The 17,404-nt window shown below is 38.7% G+C and overlaps 2 protein-coding genes across 10 annotated transcripts in view; one reads left to right on the plus strand and one right to left on the minus strand.

The window, feature by feature from the left end:
- Positions 1-131: 131 nt before the first annotated feature.
- On the minus strand, positions 132-4,222 carry ppil3 (peptidylprolyl isomerase (cyclophilin)-like 3). The gene is made up of 6 exons (XM_088940633.1): positions 4,095-4,222; positions 3,774-3,848; positions 3,570-3,663; positions 1,528-1,595; positions 1,136-1,254; positions 132-482 (listed from the first exon to the last, which is right to left on the minus strand). The coding sequence occupies exons 1-6, from the start codon at positions 4,095-4,097 to the stop codon at positions 356-358; spliced, it is 486 nt and encodes a 161-aa protein (XP_088796759.1). The 5' UTR covers positions 4,098-4,222; the 3' UTR covers positions 132-355.
- Positions 4,223-5,200: 978 nt separating this feature from the next.
- cdk5rap2 (CDK5 regulatory subunit associated protein 2) overlaps positions 5,201-17,404 on the plus strand; it is a 51,209-nt gene continuing 39,005 nt past the window's right edge. For 8 of the 9 annotated variants that reach the window (XM_088940491.1, XM_088940497.1, XM_088940492.1 and 5 more), the window contains exons 1-9: positions 5,201-5,393; positions 8,147-8,217; positions 9,104-9,168; positions 11,624-11,734; positions 13,480-13,556; positions 14,501-14,624; positions 14,746-14,912; positions 15,531-15,693; positions 15,803-15,856. In XM_088940491.1, coding sequence (XP_088796617.1) covers positions 5,341-5,393; positions 8,147-8,217; positions 9,104-9,168; positions 11,624-11,734; positions 13,480-13,556; positions 14,501-14,624; positions 14,746-14,912; positions 15,531-15,693; positions 15,803-15,856 — 885 coding nt within the window. In that variant the 5' untranslated portion in view covers positions 5,201-5,340. Of the gene's footprint in view, positions 5,394-6,091; positions 6,207-8,146; positions 8,218-9,103; positions 9,169-11,623; positions 11,735-13,479; positions 13,557-14,500; positions 14,625-14,745; positions 14,913-15,530; positions 15,694-15,802; positions 15,857-17,404 lie in introns of those variants that run through there. The other variant, XM_088940494.1, reaches the window with a different exon arrangement.

Genomic DNA, 17,404 nt, shown 5'->3' on the forward strand with positions numbered 1-17,404 from the left:
AACAGGTGAAAGAGATGCATTAACATCTGTGATGGAATGGATAGTCAAGTAAGTATATGTATAATCTAATCACCATTGTGCATAAGAAACACAACTGTTCTTGTTTTAATAACTGCATTACAACACTGTGGTACTTAAAAAAAGGTTTATTTTAAATGTAATATAAATTAAACCAAAACATCACATATGAAAAAATAAAGAAGTGGAACAAGGGCCTGTTGTGAAGATTTCTTTCCAAGTAATACAATAAAGTAACTGCAAACGTTACAGACCCTGCGGGTATTTGTCTGCATCCAGAGGTTTTAATAATGTTGTTTTGCAACGGTGGCCGAGGCACACTGCTGGCAGCTGGAGACTAGCCCGCAAAAGGGTTGGCGTGCATAGTAACATCCTTAATCCGAACGTCATTCAATGGCCGAAACGTTTTCTCGTTAACTGGCAGCTTTTCCAATTCATCCAGCGTTTCCAAGCCATCTATTACCCTGAAGAAAAAAAGAATGAAATCCAATTAGGGACCTAGTGTATTTTTAAGGTTACCAGTTTAACTTCCAAGGTCACACAGCTCAGACATTAAAAGATGTCCACAGAAGACAAATATGGCAACAGGATCATCGCATAACGTATACTCCCCTTTCCCAATACTATACTCTGCTATTAAATGAATATGAATGTCAATGGTTTATCTGCAGAAGGTTAAATTTTGGAACTATTCTTTTACATTAATTAACATAATGATATAATGGAAATGACATACAAGAGGACATTTTTAGTGGTATCTACAAACAATCTAGATATATATGAGCAGTATGCATGGTTTCTTTGTGTTTTAATCACACTACTTTTCCTAATTCAATAAACTAATTTTGGAGTTGTTCTAACAGTGTGCAATTACTTCACATAGTCTTATTGTGTTCAAGTGACTGGTTATTTCCTAGATTCATCAAACCGAGGTGGTGTCAGAGGCTGATCCTCTATAAACACACAGGAGGATCCTTCTGATGAACATTTTGCATCGACTACCTGTAGTTTCAAGAATTCAGCACTAACACTCCCCGAACAATGAATAGAGCTAGCCCCTGTAACCGAGCTCATGTAAGAGAAAAACTAAATTTACATTCCACATTTTTAAACTTACTTTCCAAATACTGTATACTTCATATCAAGGTGAGGCTGTTTGGCATACGTGATGAAGAACTGGGACGCATTAGTGTTCGGGCCACTGTTTGCCATGGACACAACACCTCTCACGTTGTGCTAAAATAAATATTATAAAAGGATGTTTAATATAAAGATAGGACATTATAAAATAAAATAACACCATACATATAAGACATAGGGACACTGGATTTCACATCTGAGTAACAGCCTGCAGAACACAGAGAAGAGATTATATCCCATTAACATTAGAAGTGTTTCCACGGATTCTGTTTTTGAATCGTTCACATTACTTCCTCTGCTAGACTTTGTTTTTTCAGAGAAACTCAAAGATTCCATTAGAATAACCAGCGCAGCTCAAGGCGTTCTAACCTTAAGATGTTCACTGAATTCGTCTTCAAACTTCCGCCCCCAAATACTTGTTCCACCTTTTCCTGTACCTGCACAGAACAAGAATGCAGCTTTATTATCTAATATATCAGTTGTGTTTAACAGAGATTATTTCACAATATAGTTTTAAACTGTAACGTTTACTTATAAGCCTTCATGCTGAGTCTTTACTATAAGCTAAAGTAGAGACTAAATAGTTTTGGTGGTGTCATCATTGTAAAATGAACCATTTCATGAAAAAGTATAAAGACAAAACATTGTATGCATACCTTTTGGATGTTATTGATTTTGACAGAATATTTGCTTTGGGCCTTTGTATAAATACAGGCATGCTTGAAAGTTTTGAAACCCTTCAAGGTGGTTATTATTTTAGATATTATAGAGATATTATATGAACCTGAACTCTTAATGAATATATAGAATGGATATCCTAAATAAAGACTTCCTTAGTCTTCAGAACCTGAAGAGTTCAGAACCTGAACTCTTACTGAATATCCTAAATAAAAACTTCCCACACATAAAAAAGGATTTGAACTAATAGATTATTAGACTGTGATATTTAACAAATCACTAGATATTCTTGTGTGCAAAAGTAAACTTGTGGCACCTCCTTTAGCACATTAACTTCACACAGTCGCCTCCTATAACCAATTATAAGTCTCTGACATCTTACTGGAAGGATTATTTCCTACTCCTCTTTACAAACCTCCACCAGCTCTGTGAGGTTTGAAGGATGTCTTGGATGAACAGCCCTCTTCAGGTCCTGCCACAGCATTTCAATAGAATTCAGGTCAGGCTTTTGGCTTGGCCATTCCGGGACACAGAACCTCTTCTTCCAAAGCCATTCTTTAGTGGACTTACTTGAATGTTTAGGATCTGTGTCTTGTTGAAACATCCACTTTGTGCCCAGCTTGAGTTTTCGAACTGATGGCCTGATATTCTTCTCAAGAATTCCTTGATATTTCTCAGAATTCATGATTCCCTCAATGATGGCAAGTTGCCCAGGGCCAGAGTAAGAAAAACAGCCCCATACAAGGACACTCCCACCACCATGCTTGACATGGTGACCAGAGAACAGACTTCCAGAACTCTTCAGGCTTGTCCAGGTGGTCTCTGGCGAACTTCAGACGGGCAGCTTTGTTCCATTTTTGACAGAAGAGGCTTCTTCCAAGCGACCCTTCCATAGATGGCATTTGTGTTCAGGGCTCTTCTTATTGTTGATCTATGCACCACTACTCCAGAGGCAGCTAGGGAGGCTTCTAGATCTCTGGATGTTATTTTAGGATGAGCTTTTACCACTTTTATTATTCTCCTTGTGGCCCTGGGTGAAATTTTAGGAGGATGTCCACTTCTTGGCAGGGTTGCCATTGTTTTAAATGCCCCCCACTTGTATACTATTTGCCAAACAGTGGATTTATGGAGTCCAAATCTTTTTTACATGGCTTTATAACCTTGTCCAGACTGATGAGCATCCACTACTTTTTTCCTCAGTTCTGTTGATGTTTCCTTAGTTCGAGGCATGATGCTAGATTCATAGAAAGAGTAACTGACCTGCTTTCTTGCAATTATTTATGTTTCCTCCTCCCTAACACATCATTTCAGATCTTCAATTTCATTGGTTATCTTGGTTAACTGGTTAACACTCTGTCATTGACCCACCTGATCCTGCTTCCCCTTGATGTAAGTCATAGAACTAAGGGTTCGCTCATTTTTTCACCTGCACAATTTCTGTATACTGTGTGTATTATTTTGCTGCATGGAGATTTTCATTCAAAACACTCAAACTGGTGAATAATTATACTTAATTTCAATTAGGAAGTGACCAATTCTGATTAAATATGCATGTTGTGGTTAAAGAAATAATCTCAAATTATGCAATGGCTTTACAAACTTTCAAGCATGACTGTATCTACACTTAGTGAAATAAGAAAACTACATCAGTCACGTTGGCCTGTCACTTTAACACTAACATAAAGAATTAACACAAGACAGATGAGACCATTTGGTAATTTAAATGTCTATACCTGTTCGATCGCCCGTCTGAACCATAAAACCTTTGATATTCCGGTGAAAAATGCAACCATTGTAGAACCCACTGGCACACAGAGCTAAGAAATTCTGTAAATTAGAAAGTAAATACAACATCTTAAACGTGTAATGCGGTAAGGAACCTAACCGGCAGCAGAGATTTCTGTACAGTATCATAAAATTGTATTAATTGAACTTACTTCGCACGCTCTCGGAGAACGCTCGCAGAACAGCTCGATTTTAATGTCTCCCAGGTCTGTGTTCAACGTTACTGCCTATAAAATGAAAACACAGAAGAAGATTATTAACGTTAAAGAAAACAACGATCAGAATTGAAATCGTTAAGATTGTGTACAGAAAAAGTATGCAACTGTAGTTCGGCGTATAAAGCTTAGTATCATTTATATTTCAAATAGATGGTTTGAATAACATTGTATTTTATCAAAAAGGTATATAACCAAAAACAGATTCCCTGATTATTGCGGTTTAAATGCTTAAAACTATAGATTTTATTAAATTACCATTTCGCAGACTTTTCGAATTTTCCACAACGCAGATATTGTGGTCCTTCTCACAAACTGTTCCTACCGGAAATATCGCAACAAGCACAGTAGTTCCGCATCTGGTAGACAAGTCGACATTCCAAAGTCTAAAATAATAATAATAATAAACTTTATTTTATATATTTGTTAAAGGTGGCTTCTCAAAGCGCTTTACAGGATGACAATAACAATAAATAAGAAGAATACAACAATAAATAAGAATAATACACAAGATAAGACACAATTATAATATACAATTACAACAATACAGCAATTACAATAGAGGGGACCGTGGATGGTGATAATAAAAAGAGCAGAGTGGTGAAGCATGGAACCAGTTAAGTAAAGGCTTTTCTGAAGAAGAGGGTTTTGAGTCTGGATTTGAAGGAGTTTAGAGAAGGTGACTCTCCGATATCCTTGGGCAAAGAGTTCCAGAGCTTGGGGGCATAACAGGAGAAGGCCCTGTCACCCATACAATGTAGACGGGCTTGGGGGACAGTAAGGAGAGCAGAATTAGAAGAGCGAAGGTTGTGAGGTGGGGAGTAGGGCGATAATAGTTCAGACAGGTACTGAGGTGCCAAGCCATGCAGAGCCATGCAAATACAAAATAAGAGAGTATTTTCTTTAGAAGTTTTCAGTTTCTAAAAACAGGAGGCTTAAATTTTCTATTTCTCCGATTACGATAATAAATATTTCCATGTAGATTAATAAAAATATGCAGTTGATTAAAAAATGTAATTATGACAGACATATATTTCACGGACTGAGCTGCATACTTACACAAATTTTGATGGAAATTGACAACTTATGAAATGCACAGTTTGAGGACTCTATACAGCCCTGATGTTTTGTTTTTATCTCACATCGGAAACCACATCCCACGGCTTTTAAAACAGAGAATCCATCATCCTCACTGAGCCCTATGACCTGGGGGGATGTACGAGTATGAATTTGTTAAAATAAAAGCTCCAATCACGGCTGAGAGGTTTAATTACAGTGACCAATAGCATGGATCTTTTTCAGATAATGTGCGTGGCCGAGTAGGCACAGACTCTAACTTCCAACGCTACACCGATCGTGACGTCACCGGTACTAAAATGGCGGCAGTAACGATCGCTTTGAATTTTACCTCCCTAGTATAAAGTTTAAAATAGCCGCCCAACCACGGAGTATTAATTACACCTGGATATGTACAATCGGGAGCCGTAGTAAGTACGTATCAATTATGGACTCTGTTGTGGGGGAAGATCCGACGCTCCCTCTTGATTTCAATGTGAGGTAAGTTAATGTACTTTTTATTCACATATCCACCTTTCTGTATTTTTGAAAACTTTATTATTCCTGCTGGGTGCGTCCGTGAGTTCAAATACCAACTGTCATAGACCACCTTAGTCCATATACATTGTGCTGTTCGGTTTGTTATATTTATTAGGTGTTTTCACGCTGGTTTAAAATGTTATTCGCTATTTTTTTTGTCAAATTCTGCACAGCGCCGCTGCCCTTTTTATAATGAATTTGCAGTTCAATGAGAATTAAAAGCGAGCAGAGCAAAGGATGAGTAAAGTTATTTTGAAGTGGCGTTTGGTAAAGAAATGAAGGCTACGGGAAATGTAATCATTATTATAAACAGTAAAGAAGCGAGTCATGATCTAAATATAGGGATTGTATTATATAACGTTACGCGGTTTCGTCTGCTGGAGAAAACGCAATCGAAGTAGCCTGCTGTTAGTGTTTTACTGTGTTGTTTCCCATGCTTATCCTGCGAAATATTTGAATCATTCTGGGGTTTTTTTTTTGCGGTATTTGACCGTGAACACTACGGCAGCAGTTATCACATCCATGCTCTTCTGCAGTCTGACGTGTTGTCATGGCAAATACTTCTCTTGCAAAACAGCCTCCGAAAAAAAGTTTTCGGAATGACGCTTTCGATATAGCTCAGGCTGAGCCGCTGATGGTTGGGTTGAAAAAGCGGAAACTGTTACAGAAGGCAAGGGGAAATTGTGTTGTTTAGATGCCGCGACGTATCACACTTGTTCCGTTTTATTTTAAAAATAAAGATCTAGAGCCCATCGGGAGTATGTAATTTTTCAGGTACGTCAGCCCTACTTTTCTCGAGCGACAGATGCATATTTAATTTATTTCAGTACTTGGGAATCGGTTAACTGTAGCGTTATCAGCAATGTGTGTGTCGTAGTTTGTGTTGTTTTGGTCAACTTGGTTTTTTTTTTTCTGTCTGCTCTGCAAAAAATAAACCCCCGATTGGATATGAACCCCCTCAAGGAATAACATGGGAGCGAACCTCAATAGCTCTGCCTTTCTGTGCCCATTTTTTATAACGATATCTGAGAATGAGCTGTGTTTATCGTGCAAAGGTTTTGGCTTAATGAAAAAATGAAGTCTGAAAAGCACGTCTTACCCAGGTCGTCAAGGTAGCTATCGTGGTAATCCGAGATGTAACTGATACTATAGGTGAGGTGTTCATTTCTTGACTCAGAAATTTGACTCTGCGTCGCATTTAAGAGTAGTATATGCCAGAGCTGTTCATACAAAACCATTACAGGGTAAAGTCGTCAAGTATATGAATAATTACTGCAGTGGTCATAAACTTTTTTTAAAATAATTTGGGCTAGGTGTAGTTAACAGGGTAATAATGGTTTGGGCAGTCTGTTTTTGTGCAAGTTGAACGGATGTAAGACTGAATATCAAAGCATGTTATATGCCCTGGAATGATTTTCATTTTATTGTCATTTTATTGACGCTTAGATGTTTTGTGCCGAGTCTAGACGTGCTCTCTGAATCTGTCGAAAGCCATCACAGTTACCAGTCCTATGTTTTCCTTTCATGAAATGAACACGTTTTAAATACACGGTGCTTGAATTCTTTTCTGTACCAGAAACGCATTGTGTATTGTGAAGTTACAAAAACAAAAAAAGAAGGATTAAACTGAGTTTTGTCATGCTGAAGAAACAAGCTATGACTTATTGCATATAAGCTGTTGTTGGAGAGCTCGGAAAAGGTTCTAAAAGGAGTATGTAGGTGACATTTCCATGCTCCATAGATAGAGATCACCGATTGGATTTAAGGTTAATCCATTGAATATTTGCCATATATTGAATTACATCGACTTACTCCATTTTTAAAGAGGTGTGTGATAAGCGTTGTAAATGCTGGTGAGGAGCAACTTTATAATCTGTTTTTGTTAAAACGTGGTATTGTAGGACACTAGAAAATGTTTTATCTTGTAGTTTTATTTCAAGACAAGTTTAATTTGTAAAGCTAAAATGGTTAGTGCTTTTGGAAATTGCAACTATCAGATAAATGTAAAAAGAACACAAATCTAAAGCAGAGTAATTAAATCTGTGGCATACATGTTTATCTTTGTTCCAATAAATTGTAAGTAAATAAATTATGGTATTTTCCATGATATTGATGAAAACAATGAGACAATGACATTTCATCTTGTATGTTCCCTTAATGTTTGTATTATAATTATTTTCAGCTGTGGTTTGTCATGTCCACATTGTGACGTCATCACCGTGCGTGATGCCTCTGAGCTCTGATTGGCCGAAATTTAACTACCTCACAAAGTATCCAGTTACCATGAAAACAGGATTTTAACACAATCATAACTCATCTTAAAGTCACATTAAACGGTGTGCTGTTGTTTTAAAAAATATTTCTGTGAATGTGTCTGGAAAGGTAATCACTCAGTGGAGACAAGAAATGCAGATCTTATAAAAAGTAGGTTTAAAAAAGTTTTTTCGTTTATTGTGATTAATGTAGAATTGATTTCAGATTGTTAGTCTGTTATTGGATGTCATGTTTCTTTAGTTAGTTATTGATAAAAATTACCTTTACAGTGATTCCTTTTTGTCTCATTAATTTAAGTTATATGAATCATGCGAAGATCTTTCTAGAAAAAAAAACTAAATTTTTCCCTGATGCAAAATGGGAACAGAATCTAATTTACCTTAAAAATAAAATAAAATACAATACAAATTCTTTTAACTACTGAATTTTGTTCTCCGTAGCACCAATATGTCTCGGATCCCCGAGGTAGAAGCTGTGGACCACAGTGAATATTTGATGGATCACGTGCCAGGTACAGATGTGAAATAAGCTTTTAAAGGCTGGGTGATATCTCTGAAATCATATCCTTTCACTCCTGTGAGGGACTCACTTATTATAAACGAGGACTGATTCATTAACCAAATGTAAGACTCAGTGGGGACTTCCAGAAATTTCTTCTGTTATTGCCTTAGAGCAGGGCTGAATTGTTGAAACATGTCTGACGCTATCAGGGTGATTCTTAGAGCACACATCTAGCATAAGTATCTGTAATAATTTTGCTTTTAAGAAGTAAGTACAACTCTAAAATTGAGTAAGGCTTATCAACCTATGTATTGTAAATTGGGTGGAGCGGTGGCTCTATGGCTAAGGATCTGCACCTGTGGCTGGAAGGTTGCCGGTTCAAATCCCGCAGCCGGCAGAGGAATCCTACTCCGTTGGGCCCCTGAGCAAGGCCCTTAACCCCAACTGCTCCAGGGGCGCCGTACAATGGCAGACCCTGAGCTCTGACCCCAAGCTTCTCTCCCTGTCTGTGTGTCTGTGTGTCTCATGGAGAGCAAGCTGGGGTCTGCGAAAAGATAATTCCTAATCCAAGAAATTGTAAAGGGTTAATAAAGTGATGTTATTAAATTGTGAGCAACTTGCTATGTGTTTAAAATGGTATGTTAGATAATGGGTTTCAACCGAAATGCTGTTTGTGACGTGCTTTGGAAAGAGCAAGGTAGTTTAAACAAGTTGTATTTAGCGGGGCTATGAGTGTATTGCCGATTGTAGGCCATGTATATCAATATGCAAATTGTGCATTAGTGATTTTTGAAAATGAGAGTCTATGAAATGGCTTTTATGTGAAAATACATTACATTTTTATTATACTGTATTTGAGGCTTTTTTTCATCTTTTTTTTCCCCCCTCATTATCAGTGTCCACACTTCCGGGGGAGAAAATGTCACCCACCAAAGCTTGGACCATGAAAGAGTATGAAAACGTAAGTGAGACCCCTGAACTCTTTGGTGTTGGATGTTCAAGGGAGAGCCGTGTTATTTTAAAAAATGTTGGGTTTGGCGCACCATTACATGGAAAAAAAAAAGAGAAGTGGAGAAAGTAAAATTAAAAAGGAGGGTTTTTCCGTTTGATGAACGAAATTAACTTTGTGCCATAAAGGCTGTGTTCTATACAAAACTATGTGGTAAGACTTCAGATTTAGTCCATCTTGAATCCATATTCCACCAGTCACAAATTATACAATTTGAACCCTTTCTGACGGCTGATTTGCTTGCCAGAGGGGTGCTGTTTGTACCCAGTGGAAATGTACAGTCAAGTAGAGGTTTGTACTTTTGCAGTTTTTGGGATGGGACGAGGTTTGGTCTGTTAAATTGCTCTGAGATTCCTATGGTCTTAAGCTCTTCATGCCTGCAGTGCCTTGCAGTGTACACTGAAAGATCACAACTGTTATGTACTGTAGCTGAAGACTCCAGAATTAGCTTGTTTGTATTGTATTGGACTGTCCTTGTAGGTTTTGACACTTCAAACATTATTGAGCCCTTTCCATATAATGAAAAACTAGGAGATTTAGTAGGGTAATGTTACGTCAGTAATGTCTCATGACTGAATTTACAAGTGCGCATTTTTGCATTATGAAGGAGTGGTTTGAATTGGTTCCTGTAGTTGTTCTGTTTTTGGCCAGCTGACCGCTTATTAATTAATTGATGTGGGCACTCATGTGCCATTTGCTTCCTCCTCAAACAGGATCAGGTGTGTTGCAAGATAATTAACCAGACCGTGGTGTCTCATTAGAGCTGGTATGCATTTTTAATCCGAAATTCTTTTCTCTGAAAAAGCGGAGGATGAAATTCAGGCGCCCGAATGCAGTCAGCCACATTCAGAAAGCATCACCCAGATGAGACCGGCCTCCGCATTCTTTGTGGTAGACTGGCGTCTTGCCAAGAGAAATAAATTTAGCATTTTAGTGGTAGAATTTTTTGGACACCATTACCTTTTTAACTCCTTCTATATTGATGGAAAATGACTCCAAAGAGCTGTGTTAGGCATATGTTAGAGACATACTGCTACTTCTAGAATACAGTAATTTATTTAAAATGGATCATCAGGCTTCTGGTCTAGGAGTCAGAAGCACGGCGCGTTTTCAAGTGGATCCATATGTTCGGAAACTTGTAGTATTTATTAGTGATTGGAATGGTTTCAGAGAGATCTTGTTGGTGGCCTGCTGAATAGTTTGCCTGCATCCAATTATACGCCTTCTTTGACCCTCCTTGTTTGTATAGCAATGATGTGTTGTCTTCCAGAAGATTTTGCCTCAGGAGCCTACCTGATGCAAGCCTTTCTTTGTACCATTTCAGGCAACTTTCTGAAGTAAACGTGCTAAACGGTTAATCATTTTAGTAAGACTGTTATAGCAGCCAGATGATGTGCTGTGTTTGTTGTGTGTTCTTTTTAGATAATTTGAGATAATAGTTTGTCAAGGAGGGAGTTGTAAGGTGCTGGTGGAATCTCAGACCAGTTTCTAGCCTCTTTTCCCATCTCCGTCCCCATTGCTTGTGGACAGAGAATCTGGGACGCAGTAGGCCCCAGTGGTTACATGTGCAAACAGAATTGTCACTACTGATTGCGTAATACCGCCCCTGGCAGCACAGCAGTTCTCTTGATTGACCTCACCCTTCCCCCAGCTGCAGTTCTGTAGTTCATGGAAATGTTACTGCCTGTGCCGAATCCCAGGGCGAACGGCAAATGGTGCAGCGGACATTATTAATGTGTGGATGGTCTTGCAGTCCTCCATAGAGGGGGAAAAAAAACGAATCTGACGTTTATAACTTATGTAATTTATTATAGTTTTCATGTGCTCTTCCCTTGCTCACCTTTCACTGCTCCTAACGTTTGTCAGTTTCACATTTTCTCAACTTATTGTTGTGTGCAGCTCCATTTCAGCTTTCACAACATGTTTTAAGGAAGTTTGCAAAAGAAGTAGTGTATTTCGCAGTATGACGTAAGTGAGACGTGTACACAAAAAATGCAGTGCCAGATGTTAGATTTTTAAAGGGATGGGGTTTGTATGGTTGGTGTTCCTTTCAGTTTGCCTGTATTCTGCAACTTTTCCTTAAGTGCTTACATTTCCTCTGCACTTTCACTAGGAATATGTTCTTTATCTTAATCAAAAGTGTCTTTTAAATCCATTAAATATTTTCAGTACCGGGCATCAGCTGAATTATTTTATGAGAATATTAATGTAAGAAAATGAAGTTGCATTTCAAGAGAAATATCTTTGAAAGGAACTGCCCATTGGGTGCACATGGGGTACACAAATCCTTCTTTTTCTCGAAACCAGCATAAAATGAGAACCTGAGACTAATATCTACAGTTTTCATTCTTAGTTCACAAATACAGTGACATTTGACCTGATATTCTACAAATGACGTGTCTTGTAGCAAATCACTGATCTGAAGAAAGAAAATTTCAATCTTAAGCTCCGCATCTACTTCATGGAAGAGCGCATGCAGCAGAAGTTTGATGATTCCAGTGAAGATATCTATAAGACGGTGAGCTATAGTCATCACTGCTTCTGTTGTCAAATGATTGAAATTTCTCTTTGGATTTTTTTTTCAGACGTTCTGAAAAATGCCTATTTGAAATGGCACTTGGAACAAATATTTTTACATAGGACTTGCAGCTATTTTGTACGGAAGCTTATTAGCACCACGGAGAAAAGAAATAACTTGTTTATTCGAGAAAATTATTAAACACAATAGTTAATTTGTGAACAACGTAGCCTGCTATATTAATGCTGTAAATGGCATTGTACTGTATGTGCAATGATATTGTCCCGTGCAAAGTAGAATATCGTCACACTCCTTTTTTTGGGGTAAAAAAATTAATCTAAAGGAGCCTGTGTTCTGTCTTTTAGTACAAAACCGTGCCAGTATGCATTCTCTGGTTAAACGCGTGTTGTTTTCGCTGTTTTCTCTGACAAGTAGAAATGACACGACTTTCCAAACGTATGTTCTTCTTGATATAAAGCAGCAGAAACCTGTCATATACATAGGTTTTTGCCTGCTCTTTAAAAATTGAACGGAATGCACGATGACTTGATAGTAAGACTTATATCAACTGTTATATGTTACTGTTTGTAACAGTAAACGGCAAGACAACAACGTACAAACTGTGTAACGGGTTGTGTGCCGTCCTTGGTGTTTGGCATTACCCTATCTCTTTACATTCACGTCTGTGCAACCGGACACACAAATACTGTTTCTTCTCCCTTCAGAATACACCTTTCCTTGCATTTTTCTGTGTAATTCCAAATTCAAAAGCATTTGATGTCAGCATATTCTAAAACGCTTTTGTGGATTTAACGATTGACCAACAATAACGGTAAGCCAACAAGTAGGTATTATGTCTAACTGTCAGGTCATCGTAAATGTATTCCATTCAATGTTTAAAGAGTCGGCAAACACCCATGTATAGTACGTGTTTTTGCCGTTTCGCAAGAATAGTATACGGTTGGTGTCATTTCTACTTGTCAGAGAAACGGCGACAAACACACGCGTTTAACCTGGGAATGCATACTGACACGGTGTTTTACTTCATGTATACAAAAAACAGAACACATGCTCCTCTAGATTATTTTTTTCCCAAAAAAGAGGAGTGTGACGATATTCTAGTGTTGTTAAAGTCAATGGTACTTTTTTCTCCGTGGCGCTAATAAGGTTCTGTGCCTCTGTTCATTTTCTGGGTTTTATTGTAGAGAGGGATGCTTTCTATATGGAGTTTGAATCTTCTTTTATTTGCTTTCTCTGGGTGCTTTGGTTTCCTTCTACCTTCAAAAGAAATAATGGCTTGTTTGGTATCCCAGAATCATTCCATTGTGGTTCTCTGTGTGCTCATTATGTGGCATCTCATCGGAAACACAGTCCTCCCTTTACCCTGCACAGCCACAGCCCTCACAAGAAATAAGCAGCTATGTTATAATGAATGGAGACACTGGACCCTTTTAATCACTGCTAATTTTAGCTATTTTTTGACTGTCCATTTAACTCCTGTTATGTTGTTACTGTAAGTAGATTAATCCACAGGCTGTGTTCTTTTTTGTTATTTTATATGGCCATCATAGCCTTTTTATAATGTAGTATGATGGTTTATATCTTTGCCTATGTACTCCAGAATTGAGATTTAATGTCTTTGTCTCAACTGCGTTTTTTTGTTCTGATTCAATATGAATTGCCGGAGTTCCTTTCTTCTTCTTTGTCCCACAATAAAACAAATATTCTGTTTCTTTCTGCCTCAGAATATTGAACTGAAAGTGGAGGTGGAAAGCCTGAAACATGACCTCCAGGAGAAGCAGGCACTGCTGGTCACTGCATCGTAAGTGTCCAGATGTGTTGTTGGGGGCTAAGGAACATCTGTCTTTGTCTGAATCGTAGAAAAGGGCTTCTTTCATTTCACTTAAATCGTGGGCGCTTTGTAGTCCGTATAGGGGTGGGTAGTGAAGCTGCATTTTGGCCAGAAGCCATATCACCCTGCAACTTACAATTGGCAACCCACTGAAGCTAAGCAGGTGTGAGCCTGGTCAGTACCTGGATGGGAGACCTCCTGGGAAAAACTAAGGTTGCTGCTGGAAGAGGTGTTAGTGGGGCCAGCAGGGGGCGCTCACCCTGCGGTCCATGTGGGTCCTAATGCCCCAGTATAGTGACAGGGACACTATACTGTAAACAAGCGCTGTCTTTCGGATGAGACGTAAAACCGAGGTCCTGACTCTCTGTGGTCATTAAAAATCCCAGGGCGTTTCTCGAAAAGAGTAGGGGTGTAACCCCGGCATCCTGGCCAAATTTCCCATGCCTCCTAATAATCCCCCTCTATGAATTGGCTACATTACTTTGTTCTCCCCCCTCCCCCTCCGACGGCAGGCGGAGCGACGCGCCGGTTGGAGTATTCTCGGTCGCATTTAATGGCAACGTCAGCTCAAAGATTTGGTTCAAACCACCAAATGGAGACGGGCGTGCCGACAAGCGGACCCTGCTGATGCGGGATTAACGCTAGGATGAGAGAGAGAGTGAAGCTGCATTTTCATTGCATGTGGAAAACCAAAAGAAGAAAAGTGCTCTCTCACCTTTGTAAAGCAGATGGTAATACACGAATAGTTGGCCTCAACTGGGGGCATCTTCGTCTTTTCCCCTCACATATTTCTAAACTGAAAACCGTCTCGTTGAGATATCCTTATGCACTGTTTTAGATGTTCTCATTTCTGGGTGTGCTCGAGGTTTGCTTTATGAGGCAGCCCTTGCTGAAGCGTACCTTGTGTTGCACAGGAAAGCTGTGGAAAGCCTGGCTGGGAACGGCAGTGGCGAGCTCCGCCGTGTCAAAGAGCAGGCAGTGAAGGAGGTGGAACAGCTCAAGGATTTCTTTGGCAAGAAGATTGAACGCCTGGAAGAGGTGCTTGTTTGTCATCGGCTATTGCTAGACGCATCTGTGAGAGGCCTGGGTTAGGCTTTGCCATCAAGCCTACTGTTCCCCTGTAACTGACCATGTCGTGCTCATTTTTCCCCATGGACAGGAGCTTAAAGCCGCCCAAGATGAGGTTGAAAAAATGGCTGCCATCGCAGAACAAGAGAAAGTCCGGAACATGGATATGGAGAAACGCTTATTGGCCTTTAGCATTTCAGCTCCTTTTGGATCTCTCCCAAGTCAGGATATGCAAAAGCACTTGGAGGAAAAAGAAAGGTATGTTTTACCTTACCTTTACCTTTAAATGATTGCATTTCATAAAAAATCTTTATCTTTTTAAAAGGAACCGGATGAAGAATACAACCCTCTTCTTTGCTCTTCTTGTACTCGTTTAACAGAAGCATTAGTTCGGTGGTTAACTTCAAAGATGATTTACAGTTACACAGCAGTACATTTTTCCTGTGATTGTAATGTATTCTTTTTTAGCTGAATAATTAAAAACAACTCGGGTTTCTGTTTCCTGGATATGCATCGCCTGAGCAGTGCTGGGTTTTGGTTTTGCTCAGGATTCTTACCCTAAGGTTAATGAACTGGCAATGAACCCTTGACTACAATAAAACATATTTTATAACCTACACTTTTGTTCATTATAATAAAATATTTAACTCTCTTAATAGTAATCCTTATTTATTAAAACCGTTTTTTTGTTTTCCGTCTTGCAACTTCACAGTCAATACAAAATGGTCGCCAAAAAGTATTAGTATATACATTAAATGCAGAAAACAGGCAAAGAATTTTGACTCCTTTTGTTTCGTAGTTGTTGAATGCATGCACAAGCAAAATAAATGGTTATAATGTGCTGTCCAAAGCTACTACAATTCTTTTTCTGTACAGGGTTATTGAACAGTTAAGCATTTCCCTGCAAAATAAAGATGCTGTTATTGAGCAGCTCCAAAGCAACAGAACTCCTTTGCAGGACAGCTGTGACACCTCAGCTGTTGAGAAAATGGGGAATGATCTTTCTGCTGCTCTGCGTAAAAAGGATGAGGAATTGGAGGTAAGAGAATCTATACATGAGTCCGATGGAGTGAGGGGAGGTGTAAATATTATGAAAAATTGCAGAAAAACCTGCAGTCTGCTCAATGGATGTGTTGTCTTTTTTTCAGGCGCTAAGAAATGAACTTGGGAAGGGGAAGCTCAGATTGGAAAAAGAGATGCAGGTATGTTTTGATTTTTTTTGTTAATTCAGATTGGTTGAAATAGTTTTGATAGAATTGTACACTTTATAAAGCATAATGTAACGAAAAAAACAGCATAAATGTCCATCTGTAATTTATTTCTGCAGAAATGTATTTAAGAAGATGGTTGCTGTGCTGTGCATCTGAGTGTCCTATACAAATGGACTGGCTTGGTTTTCAGAAGAACGGTTTAATGAGAGATGGACGTGTTTTTTGCAGTTCAATGTTCATACCCAAGTACACACTTTCACAGAAAACTCAAATGGGCTTTCACTTTGGTTGCTGGTGGAGCATTGTAGATCTTTACAGTGGGTGCATTGTGGTGGAAATAATGTGCCTTCAGGGCATGACTGTCTGCAGTCATCCGTTTTGTTCCTTGTCTTTGTACATTTTTCTGGTTTAGTTTTATTCCAGATAATGTGTATGCAATTGAAGAAATCATGCCATAATTGGCCTTTTATAATCTCAGGCATTATTCAAAGGAGAATTAAGAGAATCTACGACATCTTATGTCATTTTTTTTACAAGATTTGGGAGAAATCTGGAAAGAAAGATTCCTGTATTTTAAAAAAGCAGATTGTCTGGTAGTAATTTTTGTACTTTGTAAAATCTGCACAACTTCTGATTTTGTGGATAGAATCTTTGCTAAATATCGTGTGGTACCTTTGCTAAATACCTTGCTAGGATAGCAGTGGGGTTTTCCATATAAACTCAGCAACGTTACCCTGTAATGCATAATTCCACCCAACAGATAAAACTCAGCCTAAAGGACCATATAAATTTGACACTGACAGGTATTTCTTTAAAGAGAACAGGCGTTTAAATATTATTTGACAAAGACTCACAGGCAATGAGTCTCATCCTTTGCTATTTTTCTGAATCCGAAAAGCAGATGTTTTTTTCTGGCTGAATTAATTAAAAGTGATGAGGTTTATTTAATCTGTAGGTGATGGGATTTCACTTCCATTTTGTCACAGCAAGTGCTCGTTAGGCTGGCTAATCTTAATCTGTAAAGTCCCCTGCAGTTTTCCAAACGCTCGTTGGAACTGTAAACGCAGCAGGACGGGTCACGGAAGCATTTCCGAAAATTCCCTCTAGATAAGAAAATCCCTTGTAAAATTTCTTGTCGCTTTATGGTACAATTGATACAACAATGCAAATATGATGAGCTGGATCTTTACTTGAATGATCTTAAATCTTATCTGTGAAGATGCTGTTGCTCTGCAATGATAAGGGCACTTGATTGAATCGGGGGAAACAGTGTGACAGAGGAAAGACAGTAGGAATTTGTTTTGCATTTGTAACTGACAGGAAGTGGTTTTTGCTGAAGATGTGCTCAGAAAGAGTTTTTTTAAAGATGAATTTGCTTGAGGCTGATGGAGCCTGTTCACAGCATTTCTAAATGAAAGACTGAAATGTTTATGCCAACTGTTGAAATTCCCCACGGCATTTTTTATAGCACTGGCTGCAGGCTGCAGTGCGGAAAGGCTGCCTCGTGCCTTTACTTTTTCTTCTCTCTGTCTGGACGTT

Source organism: Atractosteus spatula, chromosome 23, assembly GCF_055471065.1.
Source record: "Atractosteus spatula isolate fAtrSpa1 chromosome 23, fAtrSpa1.hap1, whole genome shotgun sequence".
NCBI classification, from domain to species: domain Eukaryota; kingdom Metazoa; phylum Chordata; class Actinopteri; order Semionotiformes; family Lepisosteidae; genus Atractosteus; species Atractosteus spatula.